General features: G+C 48.8%; 1 protein-coding gene across 1 annotated transcript in view; it reads right to left on the minus strand.

Moving 5' to 3' along the window:
• The window catches only part of LOC113407132 (transmembrane and coiled-coil domains protein 2-like), a 71,310-nt gene that overhangs the window by 35,257 nt on the left and 9,524 nt on the right, over positions 1-26,529 (minus strand). The window contains exon 2 of the mRNA XM_026655217.1: positions 16,469-16,975. Within this exon, the coding sequence (XP_026511002.1) occupies positions 16,469-16,975 (507 nt within the window). The remainder of the gene's footprint in view (positions 1-16,468; positions 16,976-26,529) is intronic.

A 26,529-nucleotide genomic window follows, 5' to 3' on the forward strand; every position in this document is an offset into this window, starting at 1 on the left:
CCACCGTTAGCCTCTGATCTGTGCAGCTTTCCATCAGGAACAGCAGCCAGACATACCCCTCCCGCACCCCTACGGAAGGTCTTTCCTGACCTCAACAAGCCATTTGTCTCCTGCACTGTGCATGTGATGAGACTCCTGCCATGCCTGGAGACAAAGGCATTAACCACTGCCTTCAGTTTCCATCAAGAAACTGGTTCGGCACCATCAAGAAATAATAATAAATACTAGCCACTATTTTAACGAACCCCATAAATGCGGGAATACCCCTGCTAGGAACAGGGCTGAGTGCTGCCACACAGCCACTGGATAGAAACAACCACCGCGGGCTGGATTTGAATCAGCAACCTGGCCGCAAAAGGCTTTTTAGCTCCTTACAAAGCCCCCGCAGCACCCCCTGTACAAACAGCTTCTTTCTCTGAGGGTCCCACTCTCTGGTTCCCTGCTCCATTGCAGGCCATTCCGTGCACCCTCTTGCACCTTAGCTAGACAACGTACTTCCGAACAGGGAGGCACAGACAGCATCCAGCTGTGTTGGAAGAATCCTGCTTTCCGGGATATGGGGTGTGTGTGTGGAATAGTCAGAAATGAAGGCACTCACCTGGTCATGAACCATCCCGTCGTATCAGGCAGGTAGTGCAATCCCAGGTGACTTTGTGCTTGGCTCTCTGGCAGCACTACGTACAAATCTGGCTTGGGTCCCCTGTTCCTGCAGCCCCTCTTGAGGAGGGCGTAGGGACGGAGAAAGAATATTCCTTCAACTGCACACAGAGGTGGCGGCCACACAGGATGCCATCAATCTGCATCGGCGCCGCTGTTAATCTGACAATGGCTGCAAACTATCTGGTCTGAGCAAGGGCCAGGGAGGGTTAGGACCCGTGAGCACAATGCCAATGCTTCCCATCCCTCCCTCCCAGATGCGTAGCCCGATGGGGTTGCGCTGTGCGGGCCTCAGCAGCCGACTCAGCAGGGTAATAATCCCCTGCTGTCGGCCTCTCCCAGGAAGGCCTGGCAGGTCACCAAAGGGAGATTAGTGAGATAATGAAAAAGCTCCTCAGAGCCTGCCCGCCGCCATGGCCTGCCTGCCTCCACCCTCCCCCAGCCACAGTGCCTGCGCCACTGCTCCCATCACCCAGCACTTTGAAAAGTGCTCGGCTGTGCAGATGGTAAATCCGCATCTCCCACGGCCTTTGGAAGCAGCGCTCCAATGTTCTTCCCATGGGCTGCAGCAACACCTGCTGGCCTCATCCAGACATGCCACGCTCTGGGGAACGTGGCCCACCTTGCAGCACAGAAAACACCCCCATCAGCACAGGAGCAGGTGGTGCTGCTGCTAACCAGCCTCTCTCCTCCCCCTCTGCACATGTGCTGCAAAGACACAGAGGAAACTCTCACCACGAGCAGAGCTGCACAATGGGTTAGGTGCATTAACAGGGGATTTACACCTTCCTCTCAAACCATAGGTATGGGCTGCTGTCTGAGGCAGGATATCTGATTTCAAAGACCAATGAACTGAACCTCTGCAGCTAATCCTACGTGTGTCAGCATCTGGGGCTCGGTCTGAGCTAACTCTGTTTAGGAGGCTAAACGTTCTAAGTATGGCCCCTGATGGGGACCATAAAAAGGAAGAGGGTGCAAATGAGGCACCCTGCTGGCTGATCAGCCCAGAGGAGAGTTGACCAAGTGCTGGGTGGAACAGAGGATAAAACACTCTAGCCCTCCACTGCTGCAAACTTAAGATCCTGGCTTGGCTCACGAGTGAAAAGAAGTTGTCCAGTTTCAACCTAGTGCCCAATGAGACATCTGTCCAAATCGTAAAGCCACCACAATGGCCCAAAGCAGAAAAAGAAAGTAGAACATGCAGCCACTGTTGGTCAGAGCAACTAAAGTTTTAAGCCGCCCACAGCCAGTCAAACAAATCTACATCAAACGCAAGGAAGTCTAATGCAATCACTTGAAAGCTGAATTAGTCACAAGATGCTCATAACTATACCAAACGCGTCCGCATTCCAGGAGAAAAGAGCTTCACGGAAGGGGAGGGGGACTCGGTTACCCAGTGAATTGAATTGTAAAGTAGCAGATAAAGATTCTCGCTACCTGACTGGCAGATAAAAACGCATATGCCACGTGTTGTCTTGCAATAGCATGTAGAATCCCTGGAATTCTCAGTGCAGTGGGAAATAGCTGTACATCAGAAGTTGTTTGCAATCATCCAGCCAGAGAGCAAGTGTTCCCTATCTCATTCCATAATTATCCCGCTCTGAATACTCGCCTGCTTTTCTAGACTACACAAAATAATAGAAAATGTAGAGTAGGTGGAGCATCCTGGGAGGAGGACTAGAGAAGCTGCTCTCAGGTCCTTTTCATCTCTGATTTCAGGAATTCATAATAGAAAACAAAGGTTTGCTCTAATTTTAAGATATTCATTTACCAGGGACTGGAGGCTCAAATGTCAGATAATGAATTACATTATGAGCCTGTCAGCTCTGGGTTGCTGGTTTTGAATGCAGATCATGTCAACACTGATTAAAACTTGTTGCCACCTGAAGGCTGTTTTTATGGTCTCAATCCAGTTCTTAGGAGACAAAAATCAGTGTCATAAACCTGGCCTCCAATGCAGATAAATATTATCCAGTTTTACAGAGGGGCATAATGAGGCACAGAGAGGGTAAGTGACTTGACTAACATCACACAGCATATGAGAGTCAGAAATAGAACCCAAGAGGCCTGAATCCCAGTTCTTTGTCCTAATCACGAGAATTCCATCCTACCACTTCACCTGGGTAGCACACATCCCATTCCTGCTGGCTTCAGGGACTAGGATGGGACTTATTTACCACTTGTGTAACAGAGATCTAGCTCCTTTGAGAACACAGCTGAATATCAGCTCAGCCCAGACAGCTGTTTCTTTCCAGCCAGACCAGACTTGGTAGAATTTGCGGAATTTCAAAAAATAACGTAGTGCAAACAATTTTGTCACCAGTAGAGGGGGTTCTGGGTCAAAAGAGGCAGGCTGCAGGGAAATAGGCAGAGAGATCTTTAAAACAGAAGTGCCTTAAATTAAGTTTGGTAAGGCGGGCAGTGGGCTGCAGGGACCTAATTAAAAAAAATGTCAATGGCTGCTCAGAGAACACTTGCTAAGGCTGAGCAATTATGTAAAAGATTAATACAGCTCTTATACTTAAGCTGTTATGCAATGAACTCAAAATTCAATATGAAATGCCTGGGTGAAAAGTTTATTCTTATTAATGCTGCATGTCAGCATTGCAATCTGCTTTTAACAACACAGCTGGGGTAGAAAGGGTCGGGGTCAGCCATCTCTACCCATGTGGACGCATGCCAGGCCTGATTCAGAAAGCAAATCGGAGCCCAGCACACAGACAGCTTGCAGGATTCATCTTGTTGGTGCCACTGGGAGTTGCACAAGCTTCTCAGGAGCAGAATGAATTTGGAAGTGGCAGGTCACTTCGTTCCTTGGTGCCTCAGTTTCCCCATGTGCAAAATAGGGACAACAATACTGACCTGCCAGCCATGGAGGTACAGGGAAAACTAATTATTATTATTATTGCAGTAACACCTATGGACCCCAGTCAGGGACCAAATCCCCATTGTACTGGGCACCATACAAACAAGTAACACAAAGGCCTCTTTGCCCCAGATTGTTCACAGATTTACACAATACACAACAAGGCCCGATCAAACAAAGCACTTAGGGCCAGATTTTAGAGAGATGTAGGCTCCTAAAGATGCAGATAAGAGCCTTGTGGATACATAGGTGCCTAACTCCCACTGGAATCAATGGGAACCAATGGGAGTTGGGTGCTTGGAGCTTTGGAAAATCCCATTAGGTGCCTATCTGCATCTTTAGGCACTTGAATACCTTTAAAAATCTGGCCCTTAAGCACATGCTTCAATTTAAGCACATGAGCAGTACAATTGCTCCTGGCAGGCAGATAAGTATTATCACCCCCATTTTGCACAGGGAGAACCAGAAGAACTGACAGGTGAAGGGACTTACTTCAATGGAACAACGTGTGCTCAAAGTTAAACATGTGCTTAGGTGCTTTTCTGGATCAGGACCTATATGAATAAACCAACACACAGAGCATGGGGAAAAAGCAAGGTAAGACTAGAGCCAAAGGCATGTGCATAAATTGGTAGTCACCTCAGGCTACGTCTTCACTACGGGGGGGGGTCGATTTAAGATACGCAAATTCAGCTACTTAATTGGCCTCTCAGAGTTGGTAAGACAACTCCCACCTGTTCATGCTCTCTGTATGTGTGTATATATATCTCCTCAATGTTTCACTCTATATGCATCCGAAGAAGTGGGTTGTAGCCCACGAAAGCTTATGCTCTAATAAATTTGTTAGTCTCTAAGGTGCCACAAGTACTCCTGTTCTTTTTGCGGATACAGACTAACACGGCTGCTACTCTGAAACCAGAAATTCAGCTACGCGAATAGCTGTGAGGACGGCGGCAAAATCGACCTCCGCGGCTTCCCGTCGACGGCTCTTACTCCCACCTTCGCTGGTGGAGTAAGAGCGTCGATTCGGGGATCGATTGCAGGACGCGATAAATCGATCCCCGAGAGGTCGATTTCTACCCGCCGATTCAGGCGGGTAGTGTAGACCTAGCCTCAGTCTCAGCAATTACAGGTGGGTCACCTGCTAAAGTAATGCCATAAACTCGTGTTTGTCAAGCAGCCTGGAGACAAAGGCATTAACCACTGCGTTTAGTTTCCATCAAGAAACTAGTTCGGCACCATCAAGAAATAATAATAAATACTAGCCACTATTTTAACGAATCCCATAAACGTACATGGTACGAGGTCAGCATGGAACACTGGAATGCGTCAGTAAGAAGACTAGCAGTATGGTCACAGCCCCCAGTTACAGCTGCAGCCCGCATTCTGTCTAGTCTAATGTTTCTGAGTACACCCCACACTCATTCCATCCTTCACCTCATTTTCATGCCCTTTCTGTATTAAAAGAAAAAGCCCGCTCTTTGGTCTGAAATTAACTAGAGTTAGATCCTCCGCTGCAGCAGGCATGCTCAGTGCAGCTGTGGAGAGTGTGGGGCAAAGGTGGCTTAAAGTCACTATTAAATATTATTTTTATTTGTATTACTGTAGTGTGTAGGGTCCTCAGTCATGCACTAGGACCTCCTGGTGCTAGGCACTGTACAAACACAGAACAAAAAGATGGTCTCTACCCCCAAAGAGTTTACAATATAAAGTCATCTTTGCATACCCCAATCCTGGGCCAGCTGTGGACTCTCAATCCCCACTGTAATTTAGAGCATCCAGTACCACAGACTGCAGCCAGGATCTGAAATTCCAGCCAGGGTCTTTCTGCCTCTTATATTATCCCTGGTATTCTTCTTATTTGTACTCCAGTACTGCCTGAAAGCCCCAACTGAGATCAGCACCACATTGTGCTATGTGCTGTACCAATGCATATAGGGCTGAGAGACAGTCTCCAATCTAAAGAATTTACAATCTAAATAGACAAGGCAGATTAAGAGTGGGAGGAGAAACAGAGGCTCCGAGAGTGGACATGACTGACCCGTGGGCACACAGCATGTCACTGGCACAGCTGGGAATAGAATCCAACTATTTTGAGTCCTGGTTCCACCCCTTATCTGCTGCCTCTCTTCATAGTGAAGATTTGACAATTGGCACCTCGCTGCCAATTTTATCGATGATATATGAGCCAGAACAGAATGTATCTTGTTCACCTGCAACCGCACAGGCAACTACAAGACTAATATTAATACACAGCTTGTTTGTGTCAGCAGAGAAAGCGGATCTGAGTCAGAGAGACTAAGAAGCAGATATGTTGAGTAAGACAGGACAATTTTTACAGAGTCACATGATTTTAACCGCATTTGAATGCACCAAACTTTCCCTAACCGCAGAACGTGCCACTGAAAATCAAAACAAAAAATTCAGAACAAACTGGCAGAGGTGGAAACTCCCTGTGACTCAGAAATAACTGAGCGACTGCTTGAACTATTTCCATCAGACAATACTAGTAGCATTACAAGACACAGAGTGTGGGAATCCTACAGAGTCAATAACCTCTATGAGTTCAATCTTGCTCGAAATTGTATCAGTATACTGCACAAGCTGGTCCTGTGTGTCTCTTTGCCCTGTCTGTAAAAACAGGGATAATAATACTGCTCTATTATAATGATTAATGAATGAATGCGTGAAATGTGCCCATGTGTAGAGGGCAAAGCACAAAGCCGACGCACCACTTAAGACCTCATATCAGAGCTCAAGTGGTTATTAAGTGGCTCTCTGCACAGGAATGAATTTCATCCAAATGTCTGTAAGGTGCTACATACAAGCTGGGAAAGTGGTTTCATTGTCTTAACTCTCCCTAGCACATTTGATCAGGGGTTTTCACTCCAGGAAGCGGAGTTGTTTGGGTTATTTTAAGAAGCAGGATTGTTGGGGGGCTTCTTAGCCATAGGAAGTGGGGATTTTTTAGCCTGCAATGTATGGTTTTACTATTGATTTTCAGCCGTCTGGGAGGGCAAAACATTTTAATCATACCGAGAGGCTCTCCCCTGCATGTGACTCCTGCAGTGTGAGTGGCTACTGGCTTTGTACTGATTTATAGCCCTAACAAAGGGACCGCTCTTTGGCAGAAACCCAACAAGGCAGGCATCCTCTACAGTAATCTTCCTGGCTCCCAGACACCAGCCGGTGCATTCTCTCAGGCCACAGCCATCAGCTTAATTACAGTTAGAAATCTACACTGCTGAAATGCACGGCTAGATGCCCCATGGCTTTAGAGCAAAGAAGCACCTTTCTGAGTAACACTGAAAACAGGGAGGGGAGGGGAGAGAGGCTAGATACAGGGGAAGATAATTTATGGCCGTGTCTGTCATGGACTCTGATGTGATGGAGAAATCCCCTTTTCCCAGGTCACCCAGTACTTTTCCGTGGATACTAAAGGTTTTCTCGTTCTGTCCTCCTTTCTCCTCCCTCCCTCTCTATGGGTGAACCAGGGTGTCAAAGGAGCAAAGGGCAGCATTCCTGCATGCTATACAGTACTTAGCACCACTGAGCCCAGCTCACCCCTGCAGGCACCTTGTGCAGGCATTTATCCTTGTGCAGAGTGGGTGTCAAATGCTCCCATGTGGATCTGGGGTATATTTTATGCCCACTCTGCAGAGACATAAATGCTGACTCCAAAAGAGAGGTAGGAAAGAATCAAGCTCTGTAGTCAGACCGTGACCCTCCATCTCCATGTGCCCCCGTTTCAATACGGATATTCACCCTTTATTATTATTTGTTTTGCAGTAACACTTAAGGCGCTCCAGTCATGGAGCAGGACCCCATTGTGCTGTACAAACACAGAGCAAAAGACAGTCCTTGCCCCAAAGAGCTCTGGTTTTCTTCCCCCTCAGCCTAACCTGCCCCTACTAATGGCACCCCCAGAAGACCAAAAGTTCTGGAGAGCTTTCTTTACACCCCAGCAGGCAGGTGCCTGTTTGGAGAAGCATGTGTCAGTAATGAGGACAGGGCAAAGGAAGAAAGAAGAGCTCCAAATTCAGGAGCCCAAGCTGGCAAAGTGGTGACAGGGAGTTGGTACTGAGATCATTCTGACCGCTCTGCAATTTGTGGGTTTGTACTGTGGGAGTGCACGTGCGTATATGCATGTGTGCGTAAGTATTTTAAGTGCACAAATGTGTAAGTGCATGTGAGTATTTGTGTGGGTGGGTGCATCAATGAATATGTAAATGTGCTTAAATGTATGGGGGGGCGTGAGGATGTATATGTAAAGATACATGTTCATGCATATGTGTTTATTAACCCTTTCACTACCACTGGACTACTCATGTGTCTCGACTGCAGTTTTCATTCAGACTCCATCCATCTGAACAGCACATCAGATTGCACCATGCATCACACCAGGGAGGAGCAGCCAATTTCCTGCCTGTACACAAACTGCCACCTAGCACAAAAGGGGTCACTAAAGAAAAGACCCTGGATTAATTTCAAACAGGAGGCTTTATTTTTTTCCCAAGGCTATGGACAAATAATACAACCTGAGAGAGTTAATATTACAGAGCTCTTGTCTTCCTAGAACACACTTATTGTTCCCATTGCCCTAAGAAGGCCTCTCTGCCACAATATCACCTTTAATCTTATTTTTCTTTGTCTCGTGTGCCTTTAATTATTCATCTGCCTTTTTTGTGTTCGTTTATGCAGCCTTATCAGCTGACATGAGCCCCGCTTTGTTGTCAAGTTCTGATATGTCAGTCTGAACTACCCTGGTACGAAACTCTTGTGGCAAGCAAATGGGGTCAATGAGGCTGAGTGCTGCAGCAAAGGCCAATCCTAGACCATAAAAAAGACCAGAAGCAAAGCAAAGCAAAACCCATAACACAGGGGGCCAGAACAGATTCCCATGTCCAGTAAGTTCCTTCTTACACTGCTCGGGCTCTGCAAAGGAGCCTTCAGGAGGGAGTGAATTTACACACACTTGTTTGAAGGCGAGTGTGTATGTATACAGGTCTGTGTGCGTCTAAGAGCATGTCTGTGCCTGAGCGAGTGTGTGTAGACGGGTGAGTGAGTTTGTGAATGTGGCTAGTGAGTATCATGCGAGTGTCTCTGTGTGTATTTGTAAGACGGTGGAGGAGTGTGTATGACCTGTGTGTGTCTGTGAGGTTGTGTCTACGTCTCTCCGTGTGAGTGAGTGTGTGTGTCCCTTTGTGTGTTTTTTAATTTGTGTGCGCAACTCTGTGTGCATGGGTGTGGGTTTGTGTCTGTGCGTAACTGTGTCCAGGTCTAGTCATGTATGACTCGGTGTATATATGTGTGTGTATGCGTCTGAGCACACGTTCCTAGAGCTTTCATTGTTGCTGCAGCTCAAATATATCCATAGGAAAAGCCAAATGCCGACTGCAAAACAAACAAACAAAAGTTTCCTGTTGTTATTGTTTCCATTGCCTCATCAGGCAACGAAAGAGTCCAGGTCATATTTCATTCCTCAGAGATTCAGTATAATATATAGAGAGAAATTCATTTCAGGCACCAAAGGAACAATCATGGCCCAGGCCTGCCGAAATCCATCTGTCCTGCTACCCTGGATCCCTTTCTTCTGACTGTACAAATCAGGTTGCCAGGAGGCTGCTGCGCTGCTGAAGGGTATCAGCTTGGAACAGGAAGCTGTCACCTGAAACCGCAAGCTCCCATTTGAGCAGGTAAAGCTGTGTCTGCATCCATCAGCAAAGAGATCCGGGCCATGAAAATGAACAAAACACTGAGGATTGGGGCCAGGGAACTAGTTTTTCCTCTTTGGGGCCCTGCCAGGCCATTACTGATGTGAGCGCAAGGATCTGTTGTAATGACCTTTTTTATTCCTTGTTGTGAAATTGTGGATTGTGCAAATTTTGTTGCTTGCTGTAAGACAAGGACCACCCTGCATAGAGCTAGGCAGAGTGCAAATGACTCACACTGAGCCTAATGCACATTCACCCTGCCACTCCAGCCCTGTCCCGCCCCACCCCACCGCTCAGCCAGTGCACCTGGAGCCTGACCTGCAGCACCCCTACTACCTCATCCCCAGAACTTCATCCTAGCATACAGCAATCCTTGTTAGTCTAGCCCGGAACCCTAAAGCACCTCAGCCCAGACCTGCCACCTACCCGATGCACCTGAATCCAGACCTGTATCACCATCCCCATCACCCCCTTGCTATTCCAGGCCTCTCCACCACCTCATCTCTAGTGTCCACACACTTCAGTCCAGATCTGCAGCCATTCCTACTCTTCTGGGACCCTCACCTCACCTCTGCCTAGCAGCAGCCTGCTTTTCGAATCCTGGACCACCCCCCACAGCTCTGCCAATTCACTCCAATCCTGACCATCTTTTCTTCCTCTAGTTCTGCCCCCAGCCTATTCACATACCCAGCTCTACCCAAGTATCTCAACCCAGGGCTGCTATTCTAGTTCCCGACTGTTCCTGAGGCCAAACAGTGTTGCCAACTCTTGTGATTTATTACGAGTCTTGCAATATTTGGTCTTTTTCTTAAAGTTCCAGCTCCTGGAGTCATGTTATCCCGTGAGAATCTCAGCTTTCATCTAAAGCAAAAATAAGTTTCCAGCCCTCATGATTGTGGAGAAAAGCTTGAACATAGGAACCCTAAAGGCTCAAAACGCAGAAGGCAAATCAAAAGAACCCAAACGATATTATTTTTAAGCCATGTTCCTGATTTTTGAGGGCCAGACTAGTGCGTTTTGGGGTTGGCGATGCTGCTGTGTGAGCGAGTGGCGTCTGCCGAGTGTGCAGCTGAGACCACCAAAATCATTACACGAGAGATCCTGAATCCGCTTTGAACCACGGCTCCCAGAGGGACAATCTGGTCCACTGGGCAACTGCGCCTGAGAATGAAGTGAACAATAAACTCATCTTCTCCTCCCGGTCACTCAGAGGCAACAGAGCTGAAAGCTGCTCCCAAGTAAGAAGCATGTGTCACTTCTCTCACCGGCTGCGCTTTGTCCTCAGAGTGCTGTGCAGCTGTGTTAATCTGCACTGTTTCATAATTAAGACGGCTAAATGCTAGATGGAAATATCATCCTCTCTATTAGCTACGTGCAAAGCCATTTAAAAATCACTTTGGACAGTCCCAATTTGCAGCCACTTACCCTGTCTGCATATTTCTGTTGGCTGTGTTTTTTGCTGATCCAGGATGAAAGCCTTCAGGAAATCTCGGCTAACAGGTGCCTGAGGTCTGGAGGTAGGAGACTCAACCCCCTACCCTGTGTGCTTGATCCTGTACCATGCAGGCAGGGAGTACTCCATGCACAGTGCTGAACAGGCCAGGGGAGTGTGGGGGACCTGGATCTTGCATTAATGAGATGCTACCACAGGAGCATGGCGCCCATTAAGCAGGATATGGGTCCCACTTGAGCCCAAGCCTCCTGAGACACACCCAGGTCCACGCTCCCTTTTTAAACCTGCAGTCTGCCAAGTAAGAAAGTGGGCATGCAAGGGTGGGCATGCTCAATGCACTGTGCTACACGCAGCACACAACCTTACACAGCCTCTGCTCACGCATGCCTGGGAGCACCACCAGCACCCTGCACGCCCTGCTGCGCCTGGCGCTAGGACTTCCAGGATCAAGGCCTTTTTGCAAATCCAAGGATGTAAGGTCTTGGGGGGGGGGGTCGCTGGATTGATTTTATTAACCGTGCACCCCATTCGGTAGCTCATGCCAAGCTGGCTGCATCGTAATAACAAACAACTAATAATGAAAGAAAGAAAATAATAAAAAAACTAATGACACAATAAGGGCTAATGATGAAATGGATCTGAAGGAAGTGACACAACAGAGAAATGGAAATGATCATCAGCTGGCCCGATAGCACTTTCCACTCCTCCCCTGCATGGCTGGCTGCTGGGATGGAACGTGGTCCATTTCCCCTTTCCCTCCATACCTCCTGGATGCTTGTGGGGGCACAGAGTGGAGTGGCAGGGGTACCAATGCATCTGCTCACATCTCTCCTGCCAAACGCTAATTTTTCCAGTAGGAAGTATTCCCATGATAAGTAAGTTCCTTGGGACAGAGATTTTTGGTACAGTGCCCAGCATAGTGCGGCCCCAATCCTGATTGAGGTCTCTGGGTCCTGCTATAATAATAAAAAAAACCCAGAGCTCTCTCTCTTTCTGGGACCCAGAATTTCATCTTTAAAACAATTGGCTATAAATGCAGCCCTTGCTTATCCCAATCCCTTCCAGGCAAATAAACAAGCTGGCATCCTTGATGTCTTTCCAAGCTCGGACTCACTGTAGCAAGAGCCAGCGGCTCTCCAGGTCTTCTGCTCCAGGCAGACACAGCTGTTTGTTTACAGTGAGAGAGAGGGAAAGTGAAGATTAGATGCAGGTGTCAGGACTTCCAGGTTTTGTTCCCAATTCTGGAGAGGATGTGAAGTCTGGTAGTTAGAGCAGGGAACAGGAGTCAGGATTCCTGGATCTTATACCTTAGTGTGGGAGATAGTGTGGTTTAGTGGTTAACCCAGAAGATTAGGAGCCAGGATTCCTGGGTTCTGTTGTCAGCTCTGGGAGGAATGTATTTCTGGTAGTTAGAGCTCAAGAATAGGAGTGAGGATCCATGGATTTGTCAAGAACAAACAGGGCCAAACCAACCAAATTTCCTTCTTTGACCGGGTTACTGGCCTAGTGGCAAGGGGAGAAGCGGTAGATTCTGATTTTGACGCCGTCGCAGCATGACATCCTCATAAGCAAACTAGAACAATGTGGTGTGGATGAAATTACCATAAGGTGGGTGCAAAACTGGTTGAAAGATCGTACTGAAAGTAGTTATCTCAAACCGGGAGGATGTATATAATGGGGTCCAGCAGGGGTATGTCCTGAGTCCAGTACTGTTCAAAATTTTCATTAATTAGTTGGATAATGGAGGGAAGAGTATGCTTATAAAATCTGTGGATGACACCAAGCTGGGAGAAGTTGCAAGCACTTCGGAGGACAGGATTAGAATTTAAAACAACCTCGACAAATTGAAGAATTGGTCTGAAATCAACAAGAAGAAATTCAATAAAATGAAGTGCAAAGTTCTGCCCTGAGGAAGGAAAAATCAGAAGCCCAATATCAAAACGGGACTAGCTGGTTAGGCAGTAGGATTGCTGAAAAGGATCTGGGACTTATCGCGGATCACAACTTGAACATGAGTCAACAGTGTAATGTACTTGGTAAAATGGTTATTCTTCTTCTTGGTGGATTAGCAGGGGTGTCATACGAAAGACACAGGAGGTATCCGTCCTGCTCTATTCACCACTGGTGAGGCCTCAGCTGGAATATTGTGTTCAGTTCTGGGCACCACGCTTTACGGAATATGTGGACAAACTGGAGAAAGTCCAGAGGAGAGACAAAAATGATGATAGGTTTAGAAAATCTGACCTATGAGGAAAGGTTAAAAAAAACTGGATATGTTTAGTCTTGAGCAAAGAAGACTGAGGAGGGAACCTGATAACACTCTTCAAATATGTTAAGGGCTGTTACAAAGAGGATGGTGAACAACTGTTCTCCACGGCCACTGAAGGTAGGACAAGAAGTAATGGGCTTAATCCGCAGCGGGGGAGATTTAGGTTAGTTATTGGGAAACACTTTCTAACTATAAGGATAGCCCAATTTACGACCGACGGATGAAAAGCGCTATGTAAGAGCTAGGTTTTATTATGGTACGGGGCACTGCAAACACAAAGCGCAAGATAGAGTCCCACTGCAACGAGTTTACAACCTAAAGAGACAATAGATAGGAGGGGAAACTGAGGCACAGAGTGGCAACGTGACTGCCCAGGTCACAGGCGGAGCAGGGAATAGTGCCCCAGTCTTCTGACTCCCAGTCCAGTGCTCTGCTCCATAGTCCATACCGTTCTTAATCATTGGGCTATAATCCGTCATCGCAGCTGTTTGATTCTTCTCCTCTATCATGAGGGTATTTCCTCCTACTGGAGGGGAATGGGCTGGATGCTTTAACAGGCATTCTCCATTTACAATCCTATGGTAAATAACTGTATCTTTGACTCTGCTTCCCTCCCTGCTGCAGCTACTTTATGGGAAAATTTAATCACGGAACAACGGGCAGCGTGTTAGAAAAAGCCATGGGGACAGATGGCTTAGCAGTCAAGTGACGTGGCACTCCTTGGGTGAAACGACCACGCAGTCCATTGTTCTCGTAGCAGTTTGGTTCTTAAAAGCTGCTAAAGTCCTGATGCAGGATTTATACAGCTCTCCGCAAGATCCCCTTCTCTCTCCCACAAATCCCCTTCCTGGGAATATGCAATGGCACATTCCTCACCTTCATTTCACCCAGAGACATGCCGAAACAGCCGGCAGCCACCAAACAGCCGGCAGCCGGCAGGCTTGTTTGGGTAGGGTGAGCTGCTAGCTAGCATTAAAATTCATCTCACGAACTGGGATAATTACAGCAGCTTCTTCCTAGGCGGAAAGGCATCCTCTTTCCAAAGGTGCTTGGGGTGCTCTACTTTTCAGCAGGGCTCTGTCAAACGTGTGCACTTTGAAGCTGTTGACGGGAGGAAAGGGGGAGGCAGTGGGCTATGAGATCAGGATCTGGTATGTCAACTAGGCACCGTCTGAACTATTCACCTCATTGCTCTGGGGGACGGAAGGAGAGTTGTACATAAGACTTGAACCTCTTCCCACCGGAGCTATTGGGAGCAGGATTAGAATCTACCTCAGGGGAGCGTACAAACCTACCTCAGACCCTTCTCTCCCTGCTCCAGAGGAAATAATGGCCTGACGACACTCTCTACCTGAGGGGTATTTACATCAGCAAACCCGATTTCCAACAGCCAGTCACAAGGACATCCCTTCAGCACATCTGGGTGTGCAGCTGATAAGGTTCACTCTATCTAGCTAAGCATTTGTAGTGCACCCATGACTGGTATTTTGGTCCCAGGTTCGATCCCAGGATGGAATACCCCCCCCCCCCCAGGAATATCTCAGACAGAAAGAAATAAAATCTCTGCCTATTAGCGTCCACCTGATATGGAGGCTGCTTAAGACCCAATCCCCCAAGGGTACAATCCTGCAAGGTGCTTGAGTCTTCAATTTTGGGTTTTGAAGGTGCAGGACCAAGCCCTATATGCTGCCAGATCTCTCTGAAGAGTACTTGAAAAACCCTGTGAAGCAGAATCCCATTCCTGGCACCCAGGGGCCATGAGTGGCAGGGCAATCTGAGAATCAGGGCTTGGGCTGAAGCTATCAGACTGGATATAAGGCGTACATTTTTAATGGTGACAGTAAATAGCCCCTGGAAAAATTTACCAAAGGTCATGGTGGAGTCTCCATCACTGACCATTTTTACATCAAATTGGAGGTTCTTCTGAACGCTCTGCTCTAGGGATTACGTTGGGGCAGTTCTCTGGCCTGGGTTACACAGGGGGTCAGACTAGATGATCACAGTGGTCCCTTCTGGCCTTGGAATCTATGAATTTTGACTCTCCGAATCAGCCTCCATGCATAAGGCTGTAGATCTGGAGCCAAAGCCTGTCTCAGTTACACCCATGCACTCCCCAAAGAGGTTCGCACAGCAGGAACTCAGAGCAGAACGGTGTCGGGTAACGAAACACCCAGCCAAATAAGACCATGACTGCCCAACAAGCCAGCTGATGAGTTCATTAAATCAAAATGATTGCAAAGGGGAGATGAGTTATGAGTTAAAAATAGGCATTGAGGCGAACCCGAGGAGGAGGAGGAGAAGTTATTGAGCAGATGATGTTCTCTTTATGAGCTAAAAGATTCCCGCCCAGAGACTACAGGGATTAAGCAGGAGCCCACAGTCTGACATTAGATGAGTGGCCACTATGTGAGCTATGAGAAGCGGCTGGTTATGGGGCATCAGGCTCTCTGGATAATACATCGACCTGGGCATGCTTCTGCAGACAAGCTGCAACCATTGGGGGAGGGGGGCGGAGAAGACAAGCACATTCCTCCCCACCCAATCTGTTTACTGTTATTCTGACGTCCTCCGTGTGACTGCAGGACTCGTGCATTTTCCCTCCTGGCTCCCTCCCACCCACAGACACCACCCCCAGGTCCTGCTGCATTGACTCAGGGCTGGTTAACAGCAGGAGGAATTGGATCAAGCTCCTCCTGGCTACAAAGTTGCCTGGCAATTCCCGTGCCTGAAATCACCGTCTGAAGGGACGACTGGCAGCTACGCTTCATGAAGGGGCTTTCCAAAAACAGCAACTCCAAGGGCAGCAGCCGGGGAGACCAGAAACTACCCACATCCGGACACAGCTTCCGTGTGTGTGGGGGGGAAGGGGGGAGCTTCTGAAAGATGATCCCAACACTCCTCACAAAGCAAGCAATGGCGCGACAGGGTCAGACAGGGTACATGCAGGGAGCAGCGCAGGCTGAGTACCTCTCTACAGGATGCTGGATACCCCAGATAGGATCCCATCATTCTATACTCTTCATGCTATAGGCTCTTGGGCCCCATGTCCTCTCTAGAGCAGACTCTAACAATCCCCTAGTTGCACATTGTTCAGAAGGTGAACCACCACATCAAAAATAGGGCCTATTAAGGGTGCTACAGGGTTTAATCCTATGGAGACGCTGACAGTTGCAGCCATCAGACAATCTCTTATTTCCTAGCATTAATGCCCAAAACAATGAGAGTCACATTGGCAATCTGCCTGGAGCCTGAGGAACGCTCTTAATTTGCTTAAAATGGAGCAGACGGCAGCTCCTGCATCTTTAACGTGGAGGTACTGCCCATGGATATGGCAGGTAGCCGCAGCAACAGTCTGGCTACTTGGATCAATAAACACCATTGCATACTGGGACTGGCCTCTGTATTAAAGATGGGGCCACAGCATGGTAGAACTCTACGGGCCTCGTTTGATTTCTCGCGGGGAGTGGGCCAGGCACTGCCAGGCTTACGTCTTTCCACGGTTAGCCTACCTTGTCGGCGAGGCACTCCGACTCCTCCGGGAGGAGGTACACAGCCCCACTTTCAGCCAGCAAGATGGCGGTGTCTGTGGCAGATGAAGACCTTGGCCGGCCCTGGTGCTGATGCAGTATGGCTGTGAGGCTACTATCCTGGGGAGCCTTCCGGACCAGATGTGGGCTGCCTTTCTGGGGATCAAGGGAGCTGCTTTTGCTCCGGCGGCTGCCGCTGTGCAAGCTGCTCCCTCTCTTGATGGATGGGCGGGAGCGGATCTGCTGCAGCACCCTGTTGAAGGCAGTGGGGCGTACAGGAAGGTCGTGGAGGGACATGGCGTAGGAGACACGGTGCATCTCTGGCGAGCGTTCCTTCTCATCAGGGGAGTCGTGGTCAGACATCCCGTAGTGCTGCGACAGAGAGTCCTGGGAGTTCTGGTGCTCCCGTTCCCGCGACCTGCGGCGACTGTGGAAAAGGTGCTTCAGGCCATGGCCAAACATGGAGCCTTCTGAGAGCTGCTGTATTTTCTGTGACAGAGGAAAGAAAACAAAGCACACAAACCATTATTATTATACCCTGGATTGTATGTCCCTGCTCTTAATCAGTCCATATACGGCAGCTAAATAGTACGGTGATGGAATGACAGATGAAAAATACTCTTTAATGACATTACAGCCCTGGGGCCAAATTGTCTACTGGTGTAAAGTGGCGCAGCTTCAGTGAAATCCACTAAATAACACTGGGATCATGTAAAAGAAGACACTGCCTCCCTGCATGGCTGGAGGGCTTTCAGAAGGCTGGGACTGTGTTGTACCCAGGCACTTCAGCATGTGCTTTAGAAAGATTTCACGCTGCTGACAGCAGTTTCTTGCAGCACGCAGGCACAACAACGTGAATGAAGGCTGGTGTGGCACCTGTAACTCGGCATTCTCAGGTCTGTGTTCTGCCCACACAGGTTTTTCTTTTGCATGTCAGTTTCCCCAAGCCCCGTATTTTTGCAAGTCTTCTCTGCCCTCCTTGCATTTCAATAAGGATCCCTCTTCTCCCTATCCTGGGAGGCAAAACCAACCAGATCCTAATGTTAGTGCCTTTCCTTTCGTCCAGTTCCCCACTGCACCCCTGAACCCCTCCTTTTACCAGAACGTTACCACTGCCTCCCTCATTTGCACTATCCTGTGGAGGTCCTGTTGCTTATCTCTGCTTGCTCTTCCCAGATAATAGGTGCTAAGTTCTGCAGGCCTGTGAGAAGAACATGCCAGAGTCCTGTGAACAGCAGCACAAAGTGCTGCTATTGCCAAACCTCCAGACCAGTTCAGGTTGCAGACATTTAAGTCAAACCTAGCTTTGATACACCTTGCAGGGGTCAGGGAGGAGTTTACTCCTCTAGCTACCAGACACAGCATTGCACAACAGGCATTCTGGGCAGAGGGATTCTCCTTCCTTTGAAGCACTACGCATTGGCCACCATGGGAGGCAGGATATTGGCCCTGCTAGACTGATGGCCCTATCCGCTTATGTAACAGCACCAATAGTCAGGGAGGGCAGCGTTGTGGCACGGCAAGTGCACCAGCCACTGACCATTCAGTGGGCTTTGCTCTCATAGAAAGGAGCCAGTTACGATTCAAGATGAGGCAAGGTTATGAAAGAGGAGAGGCCAGAAACAATCTGGCCTCTCTCTATAAAGATGACAAGGACACACGGTGAGTCGCTGCTCCACTCCGCTCAGCTGTGAATGGCTCCCATATGACGTTCACTTCTTGTTAGCATCACAGCCCTGAGGCTCTACAAAACATCTGTTCCTGCACTTTCACTAGAGCTGGAGTGCACAAAAGACTAGTCAAGGTGGTTCAGTGCTCAGTAATGCTAACAGCTGGCACTTACCCAGTGCCTTATGAACTTCTCCTAAGGCCTGGTCTACACTAGGCGTTTATGTCGAATTTAGCGCCGTTACATCGAATAAACCCTGCACCCGTCCACACCACGAAGCTAGTTAGTTCGACACAGAGGTCTCTTCAATTCGACTTCTGTACTCCTCCCCAACGAGGGGAGTAGCGCTAAATTCGACATGGCCATATCGAATTAGGCTAGGTGTGGATGGAAATCGACGGTAATAGCTCCGGGAGCTATCCCACAGTGCACCACTCTGTTGACTCTCTGGACAGCAGTCCGAGCTCGGATGCTCTGACCAGCCACACAGGAAAAGCCCCGGGAAAATTTGAATTCCTTTTCCTGTCTGGGCAGTTTGAATCTCATTTCCTGTTTGGACATCGTGGCGAGCTCAGCAGCACTGGCAACGATGCAGAGCTCTCCAGCAGAGATGGCCGTGCAATCTCAGACTAGAAAGAGGGCCCCAGCATGGACTGATCGGGAAGTCTTGGATCTCATCGCTGTGTGGGGAGATGAGTCCGTGTTTTCCGAGCTGCGCTCCAAAAGACGGAATGCAAAGATCTATGAGAAGATCTCTAAAGCCATGGCAGAGAGAGGATACAGCCGGGATGCAACGCAGTGCCGCGTGAAAATCAAGGAGCTGAGACAAGGCTACCAGAAGACCAAAGAGGCAAACGGACGCTCCGGAGCCCAGCCCCAGACATCCCATTTCTATGAGGCACTGCATTCCATCCTAGGTGCGGCCGCCACCACTACCCCACCAGTGACCGTGGACTCTGAGGATGGGATATTGTCCACTGCCGGTTCCTCGGACATGTTAGCGGACGGGGAAGATGAGGAAGGAGATGAGGAGGACGAGGCAGTCGACAGCGCTTGCAACACTGATTTCCCCGACAGCCAGGATCTCTTCATCACCCTTACAGAGATCCCCTACCAACCGTCCCCAGCCGTTAACCCGGACACAGAATCAGGGGAAGGATCATCCAGTAAGTGTTTTAAACATCTAAACATTTATTTTTAACAGAACAGGAATGTTAACAATACCAACAATGGGTTTCTCATGATTAGTTTGCCCTAGGCGCTTAACGTTTCAGTCCCGGGCAGTGCAACTATTAAAAAAAAATCTAACAATGTCCGGTTTTGCATGATTGTTCTGCCCAAGCCGCTCTACTGTTTAGTCCCTGCCAGTGCAGCTACAGTAAAATGCGGTCTACATGTCCGGGGATAGAGCAGAAATCCTCCTGGGACATCTCGATGAAGCTCTCCTGGAGGTAATTGGAAAGCCTTTGCATCAGGTTCCTGGGGAGAGCGGCCTTATTGGGTCCTCCGTGGTATGAAACGTTTCCACGCCAGGAGACAATCAAGTACTCCGGGATCATTGCCCTACAGAGCATGGCGGCATACGGCCCTGGTCTTTGCAGGCTTTCCCGAAGCATTCTTTCTTTATCACTGTCTGAGATCCTCATCAGGGTGATGTCGCTCATGGTGACCTGCTTTGAATTAGGTAGGGGAATGTTAGTATTGGGACTGCTTGCCCGTTCCTTTACAGAACTGTAACCGGCGGTTTACAGGCACGCGGTGGAGGCGGGAGAGGGGCGGCATACAGGGATCTTTCCCTGGGACAGCCGCGAGGGGGTGGGACAGGGGCAGAGTTGATGCTTGCCGGATTGCTGGCAGCAGGGACTGGCATTGCTTTCAATGTGAAAGGAGGCCAGTGCTACTATTAAAGTTTTAAGCAGCCACAAGTCTACGGCTTACCATGTCTGCCTGCTACACAAATTCCGGTGTCCTGCCCCGCTTCTCAGATCGGCAGTGCAAGACCCCAGGCACTGAATGCGAAGGCCGAAAATTCGACCTTGTCCTGAGTGCGCATGTGATAGGTGCTGTGCATGGTCTTGTTCACAGAGAAAGACTATGTTCTTTGTTCGCAACTACATTTATCTTTCTGAGGAATTCACTCCCTTTTTCCCATTCCCACAGCCACATCTGCGACTGTCTCCCAACCCAGCCTGGCATCACACTCCCAGAGGCTAGCGCAGATTAGGCGGAGGAAGAAGAGGACGCGGGAGGACATGTTCTCGGAACTAATGGGCTGCTCCCGAGCCCAGGCAGCACAGCAGACCCAGTGGAGGGAGAACTTGTCCCAAATGTACCGGTCACACATGGAACGGGAGGAGAGGTGGCGTCAGGAAGACCAGCAGGCGACTCAAACGCTGCTTGGACTAATGAGGGAGCAAACGGTCACGCTCTGGCGCCTTGTGGATCTTCTGCAGGAACGGAGGCAGGAGGACAGAGCCCCGCTGCAGTCTATCTGTAACCGCCCTCCCCCACCACCAAGTCCCATACCCCCCTCACCCAAAGTCCAAAGAAGGAGGGGTGGCAGAGTCCGTGAAAACTCTCACTCCACCCCTGCAGACTGCTCAAGCACCAGAAGGCTCTCATTCCCCAAAATTTGAAAAGTCCTTTCCTTCCCGCCTCACCCAAGCCCCCGTCCAAGTTTCACCCCCCAGTTTCATGTGTGGTTGTTAATAAAAAATACGTTTCTGTTCATTACTGTTTCCATCATGTTCTTTAGAGGAGAGTCTGTCTGAAGGGGGGGAAGGGGGTTGGTAATTGGACAGGACAGCAGCAGGGCACACACACAGTGCAGTGACTAGTTACCCTGGTCAGTCTGGGAGGTGGTTTTAGTGTTCTGTGGGGGGTGGGGGTTGCTCTGTGACTTTGTGGCGGGGGAGGGCAGTTACAGATCTTATGCAGCGGTCCTTATCCTGGATCACAGAGCCACGCAGCAGGGGATCTGTAACCCTCCTCCCCCTGCCACAAAGTCACATAGCCCCCACATACACGCAGTCCCGATCAGGAGGGCTGGCAGGCTCCGTTGAAACAACCAGTCCACCACTGCGGAGCCTGTCATTCCTGCAGTTTAGAAGCATCATTTGCATCAGTACACTACACCCGCTCCCCACCACAGTCTGCGTCCCAGGTTTAAAACATTCCCGCGAAAACAGTAATAAAGAAAACGGTGTCCATTAACAAAATAGAAGTCATTTTATTTTTAAACGTGTGTTGGAAGGGGGTGAAGGGGGTATGTAACTGGAGAGGATAGTCAACATTAACTGGGTAAAGAAACGGGGGCAGGTTCAGCGTCTCTGTACACAAACTTAGAAGTCACAGGTTACCCTGCTCACTCAGGAACCTAGCTTTCAGAGCCTCCCGGATGCACAGCGCGTCCCGCTGGGCTCTTCTAATTGCCCGGCTGTCTGGCTGGGCGTAATCAGAAGCCAGGCTATTTGCCTCAACCTCCCATCCCGCCATAAAGGTCTCCCCCTTGCTCTCACAGAGATTGTGGAGCACACAGCAAGCTGCTATAACAATGGGGATATTGGTTTCGCTGAGATCACAGCGAGTCAGTAAGCTTCTCCATCTCCCCTTGAGACGGCCAAAAGCACACTCCACCACCATTCTGCACTTGCTCAGCCGGTAGTTGAAGAGTTCTTTTTCACTGTCCAGGGCACCAGTATAGGGCTTCATGAGCCAGGGCATTAGCGGGTAGGCTGGGTTCCCGAGGATCACTGTAGGCATCTCCACATCCCCAACAGTTATTTTGTGGTCCGGGAAGTAAATACCTTCCTGCAGCCGTCTAAACAGACCAGAGTTCCTGAAAACGCGAGCGTCATGAACCTTGCCCGGCCATCCGACATTTATGTTTGTAAAACGTCCCCGATGGTCCACCAGTGCTTGCAGCACCATTGAAAAGTAGCCCTTTCTGTTAATGTACTGGCTGGCCTGGTGGTCCGGTCCCAGGATAGGGATGTGAGTTCCATCTATAGCCCCACCGCAGTTTGGGAATCCCATCGCGGCGAAGCCATCTATGATGGCCTGCGCGTTTCCCAGGGTCACTACCTTTGAGAGCAGTACCTCAACGATTGCGTTGGCTACTTGCATCACAACAACCCCCACGGTAGATTTGCCCACGCCAAAGTGGTTCGCGACTGACCGGTAGCTGTCTGGCGTTGCAAGCTTCCAGAGGGCTATGGCCACTCGCTTCTGGACAGTCAGGGCTGCTCGCATCTGGGTGTCATTGCGCTTCAGGGCAGGGGACAGCAACTCACAAAGTTCCAGGAAAGTCCCCTTCCGCATGCGAAAGTTTCGCAGCTACTGGGATTCATCCCAGACCTGCAGCACTATGCGGTCCCACCAGTCCGTGCTTGTTTCCCGGGCCCAGAATCGCCGTTCCACAACATCCACATGACCCATTGTCACCGTGATGTCCTCGGCGCTGGGTCCCGTGCTTTCTGACAGGCCTGTGCTACTCTCAGACTTCAGGCCCTCACCGCGGTGCCGTAGCCTCCTCGCCCGATTTATCTGCATCTGCCTCTGGGAAAGGTGGATGATAAGCTGCGAGGCGTTGACAACGGACACAACTGCAGCGATGGTCGCAGCGGGCTCCATGCTCGCAGTGCTGTGGCATTCCGCGCTGTCACTGACCAGAAAAGTGCGCAAACTGATTTCCCGCCGGCGCTTTCAGGGAGGGAGGGAGGGCGGTAGTGTCAGACGGACGACAGTTACCCAAAAGCACCCTCGACACATTTTTTTACCCAGAAGGCATTGGCGGCTCGACCCAGAATTCCAATGGGCAGCGGGGACTGTGGGAACTGTGGGATAGCTGCCCACAGTGCACCGCTTCCAATGTCGACGCTTTCCCCGTTAGTGTGGACTCACAACGTCGAATTACTGTCCTTAGTGTGGACACACACGTTTGACTTTGCAATATCGATTCCACATATTCGATTTAAGTGAAATCGAACTACTCTCGTAGTGTAGACATACCCTAAGTAAGCCTCAGTGCGCATCTCTGAATCATTAATCCCATTTCACAGGAAGGACGAGCAAGATGGAGAAGGGAATAAGGATCAGAGCTGGGATTAGAACTCCACAGTCCCGAGATCCCAGCCCTACACTCAGGTATAAGGCTGTGGCTTATTTCCGCTCAATGTATAAGACAGTGGCTGCTCTGTAAAGCCCCACCAAGGTTCCCACCCTGGGTTGTGTACCTGTAGCGAGGTACACTGGCCCTTTCAGAGTAGAGGTGCCAAGAAGGCCCCATTCCAGTGAGCTGAAATGAACAAAGGCCTGGGAAATGGTCTGGTAGTGGAAGAGAGGAAGTGGTTCTAGGGGGAAAACGCAGGCACACTGTTCCTTTAAGGGCTTGGGATCAGCAGCCTTGTAATGAAGGCTTGGGTAGGGCTCCCCTCCCTTCCAGCCAATTAGGAGGAGTGTACTGGAGGAAGGCAGTATATAGTCTGCCTTTCTCTAGCAGAACAAGGGAGATGCTGGCAAGAGGAGATAGTTAGAGCCATAAGGTCAAGTTTCAGGGTGAGACAGTGATGAGCTGTGATCCTGTGAAGAACAGGCTGTGGAAGAAGAGCTCAGTGTAGAGCTGGAGGTAAATGTGATCCATTAGTTTTCAGTGTTGGACTTTATTGGTGGAAATGTTTTCAACTGTTTGTGGTCACTAAACCAGCCCCAAGTAGAGGGTTGTAGGACTTATAAGAGGTTGTAGGGACAGGTCTGTAAGGGGACCTGGAGAGGGTGGCTGATGAAAAGGGAATTCTGACTGAGGGACTACTCAGTAAGCAGCCTTGTCAAATGCCCCTTCCAAAGACTTAGGCACTAATTCTCCAGTTTCACCTATGCAAATTCACTGATTTCATGGGTGTGTCATAGGTATTGCAGTGAGGAAAGCTTGACCACTTGGCTGTATTTTAGCCAAGCCAAGAGTATCTGCTCCATTGTAAGGAAAGAACAGTTTGGGATATACAGGAATAGTTTTTTTTTTTTTTTTTTTAAAAAGCTAAATCTTAGAGTCAATGTGAAAATTTCTCATAGCCCTGTAAAGATTCTTATTCTTAACACAAGCCCCAAGAAAATGAATCAGGCTGTTCATCCTAATGATTTTTGATGATCAAACACATAGGTGAGGTTTCTCTACAGAACCTTTGGAAGGGTTACCAGCTAAGGCCCTGATCCTGCTCTGCACAGGAGAACAGCTGTGTCCCTACAGAGTGCTAGTGAAATCAAAGATCATCTGTGCAGGCACAAGGATGCAATGTCAGGATTGCAGGATTAGGGTTTAATTTACCCCTCCTGGAGCCCAGCTGGCAAACCCACTTTTCAGGCAGAATCTTGTCACACCATGGCTAAGCTTGCAGAAGAAAACTCAGCTACCACTCCTCCACGCCCATTGCAAGGCAGGATATGTTATAAATTACAGACCAACTCCTGCAGGCCTTCCTCAGGCAAAACTGTTGCTGAAGGCAATCAGCCACCCCGGAGGTGCTTATTTGTGATACCTTTATTCATTTCAGGGCAGATCCTCCACTGGTGTAAATTGTCCTAGCCCCACTGAAGTCAATGGAGCTATGACAATTTATACCAGTGGAGGATTTGCCCCCCTTGAACAGGACCTTAAGCTGTGAGCAGCTCCACTGAAGTCAATGGGAATACTTGTGGAGTAAAACATTACCCACTATGAATAAGAGTATCTGGCCTTTATTTTTTACTTCTTGCTTACTCAACAAACTCCAGTAGAAGCCAATGCGAGTTTTCCCCAGGTAAGGGACTGAGTGAAAACAAAGGAAGGACCTCAGGAACTGGCCCAAAAATAAGTAAGCTCAGCTAACAATTTTCTCTGAAAAATTCATGCAATCCCTGCAATCTTCACTGTATGATTGCAACATAAAGGAAAAGAATATAAAAATAAAAAAGCCCAACCTTTTCTTTAGCTAGAAAAACTATGGTTACTAGTAAGTTGTTTTTTTAACTTCGCTGCCAATGCATGACAACGCACCACCTGTCCTGATCAACATGCTCCAGAAATTAAACGGCTGGAGTTCTGCCAATGTGATCTTCCACTTTCTTCTGGAAAGGCAGACTGCAATTGCCTATGCCTAGTAGGATTAAACTGCAGCTTGTGGTCCAGGTGGATGAGGTGACAGCACCCTGGACACTGCAAAAGGCTCATCACACTGTGCACAAGATTGCTCCAAGACATTCTTCTCATATGGTGCACCCATTTATTCATGCTCAGAGACTACAGGGATTTAAACAGGTGCTCAGTTTCTGACATTAGCTGGGTGGCCACTATGTGTGGATTATAAAAACAAACAAAAAAAAATCATGCAGAAAGCTTGATCAGTTTGGTCATGCATTGCTTGAACATTACCAGTTCTTTTCTGTAGCCATTGCTAATGGGATATAGCAGGCCAGATTCTGATCTTGAAGGGTATGTCTACACTACAGGATTAATCTGAATTTAGATAATTCGAATTTGGGAAACAGGTTGTATAAATTCGATTGTGCGCGGCCACACTAAGCACATTAATTCGGTTTTTAACCACATTAATTCGGTGGTGTGCGGCCACACTAACCCTAATTCGAATTAGCAAAATCGATTTAGGCGCTACTCCGCTCGTCGAGGTGGAGTACAGAAATTGATTTTAAGTGCCCTTTAATTCGAATTAACTGGCTCTGTAGTGTGGACGGGTGAAGGGTTAATTCGGATTAAGGCAGCTAAATCCGAATTAAAGTCGTAGTGTAGACCAGGGCGAAGTTGCTCTACAAGGGAAGCTATTCCAGAATAGCTATTTCCAATTAACTGCATGTGTGGATGCTCTTATTAATTTGGAATAAGGCACTCTTGTTCCACAAAGTGGATTTAGAATCTGCTTGCAAATTCACATCCTACCTTATTCTGGACTAATTTTCAGGTGTAGAAAACTCCCTGGTTACACCAGTATAAAGCCAGAGTGACTCCAATAGAGTCAATGTAATGCCCAGATCTGTACCAGTTTAAGTGAGATCAGGATTTGGCTGATTGCCTTCAACCTCCACATCACCAATTCATATCCAGCTGGTGATTGAAGGTTGCTGCCATTGGATGGCTGCTCAGAGGCCTCTGTGAAATGGGCTTGGTGGGTTTCAGTCCAGCTCCCGGTAGGACAGATGACCCCATCTCACAACCCACCATTCTCATTGGCTGGGGGCTGAATGAGCTATGGTAGCTAGATTATCCTCTCACCCCTCAGGGCAGCATCTCCATATCCATTCAGACCTGAGGCTTGTTGGCAGGACAATGTGAGAGAAGCCTGCTGCATCACTACCTGTGTTGTCCCTGCTTTGTGATTACTTTGAG

This window comes from Terrapene carolina, unplaced genomic scaffold (genome assembly GCF_002925995.2).
Source record: "Terrapene carolina triunguis isolate 2854851 unplaced genomic scaffold, T_m_triunguis-2.0 Scaffold198, whole genome shotgun sequence".
Lineage (NCBI taxonomy): Eukaryota > Metazoa > Chordata > Testudines > Emydidae > Terrapene > Terrapene triunguis.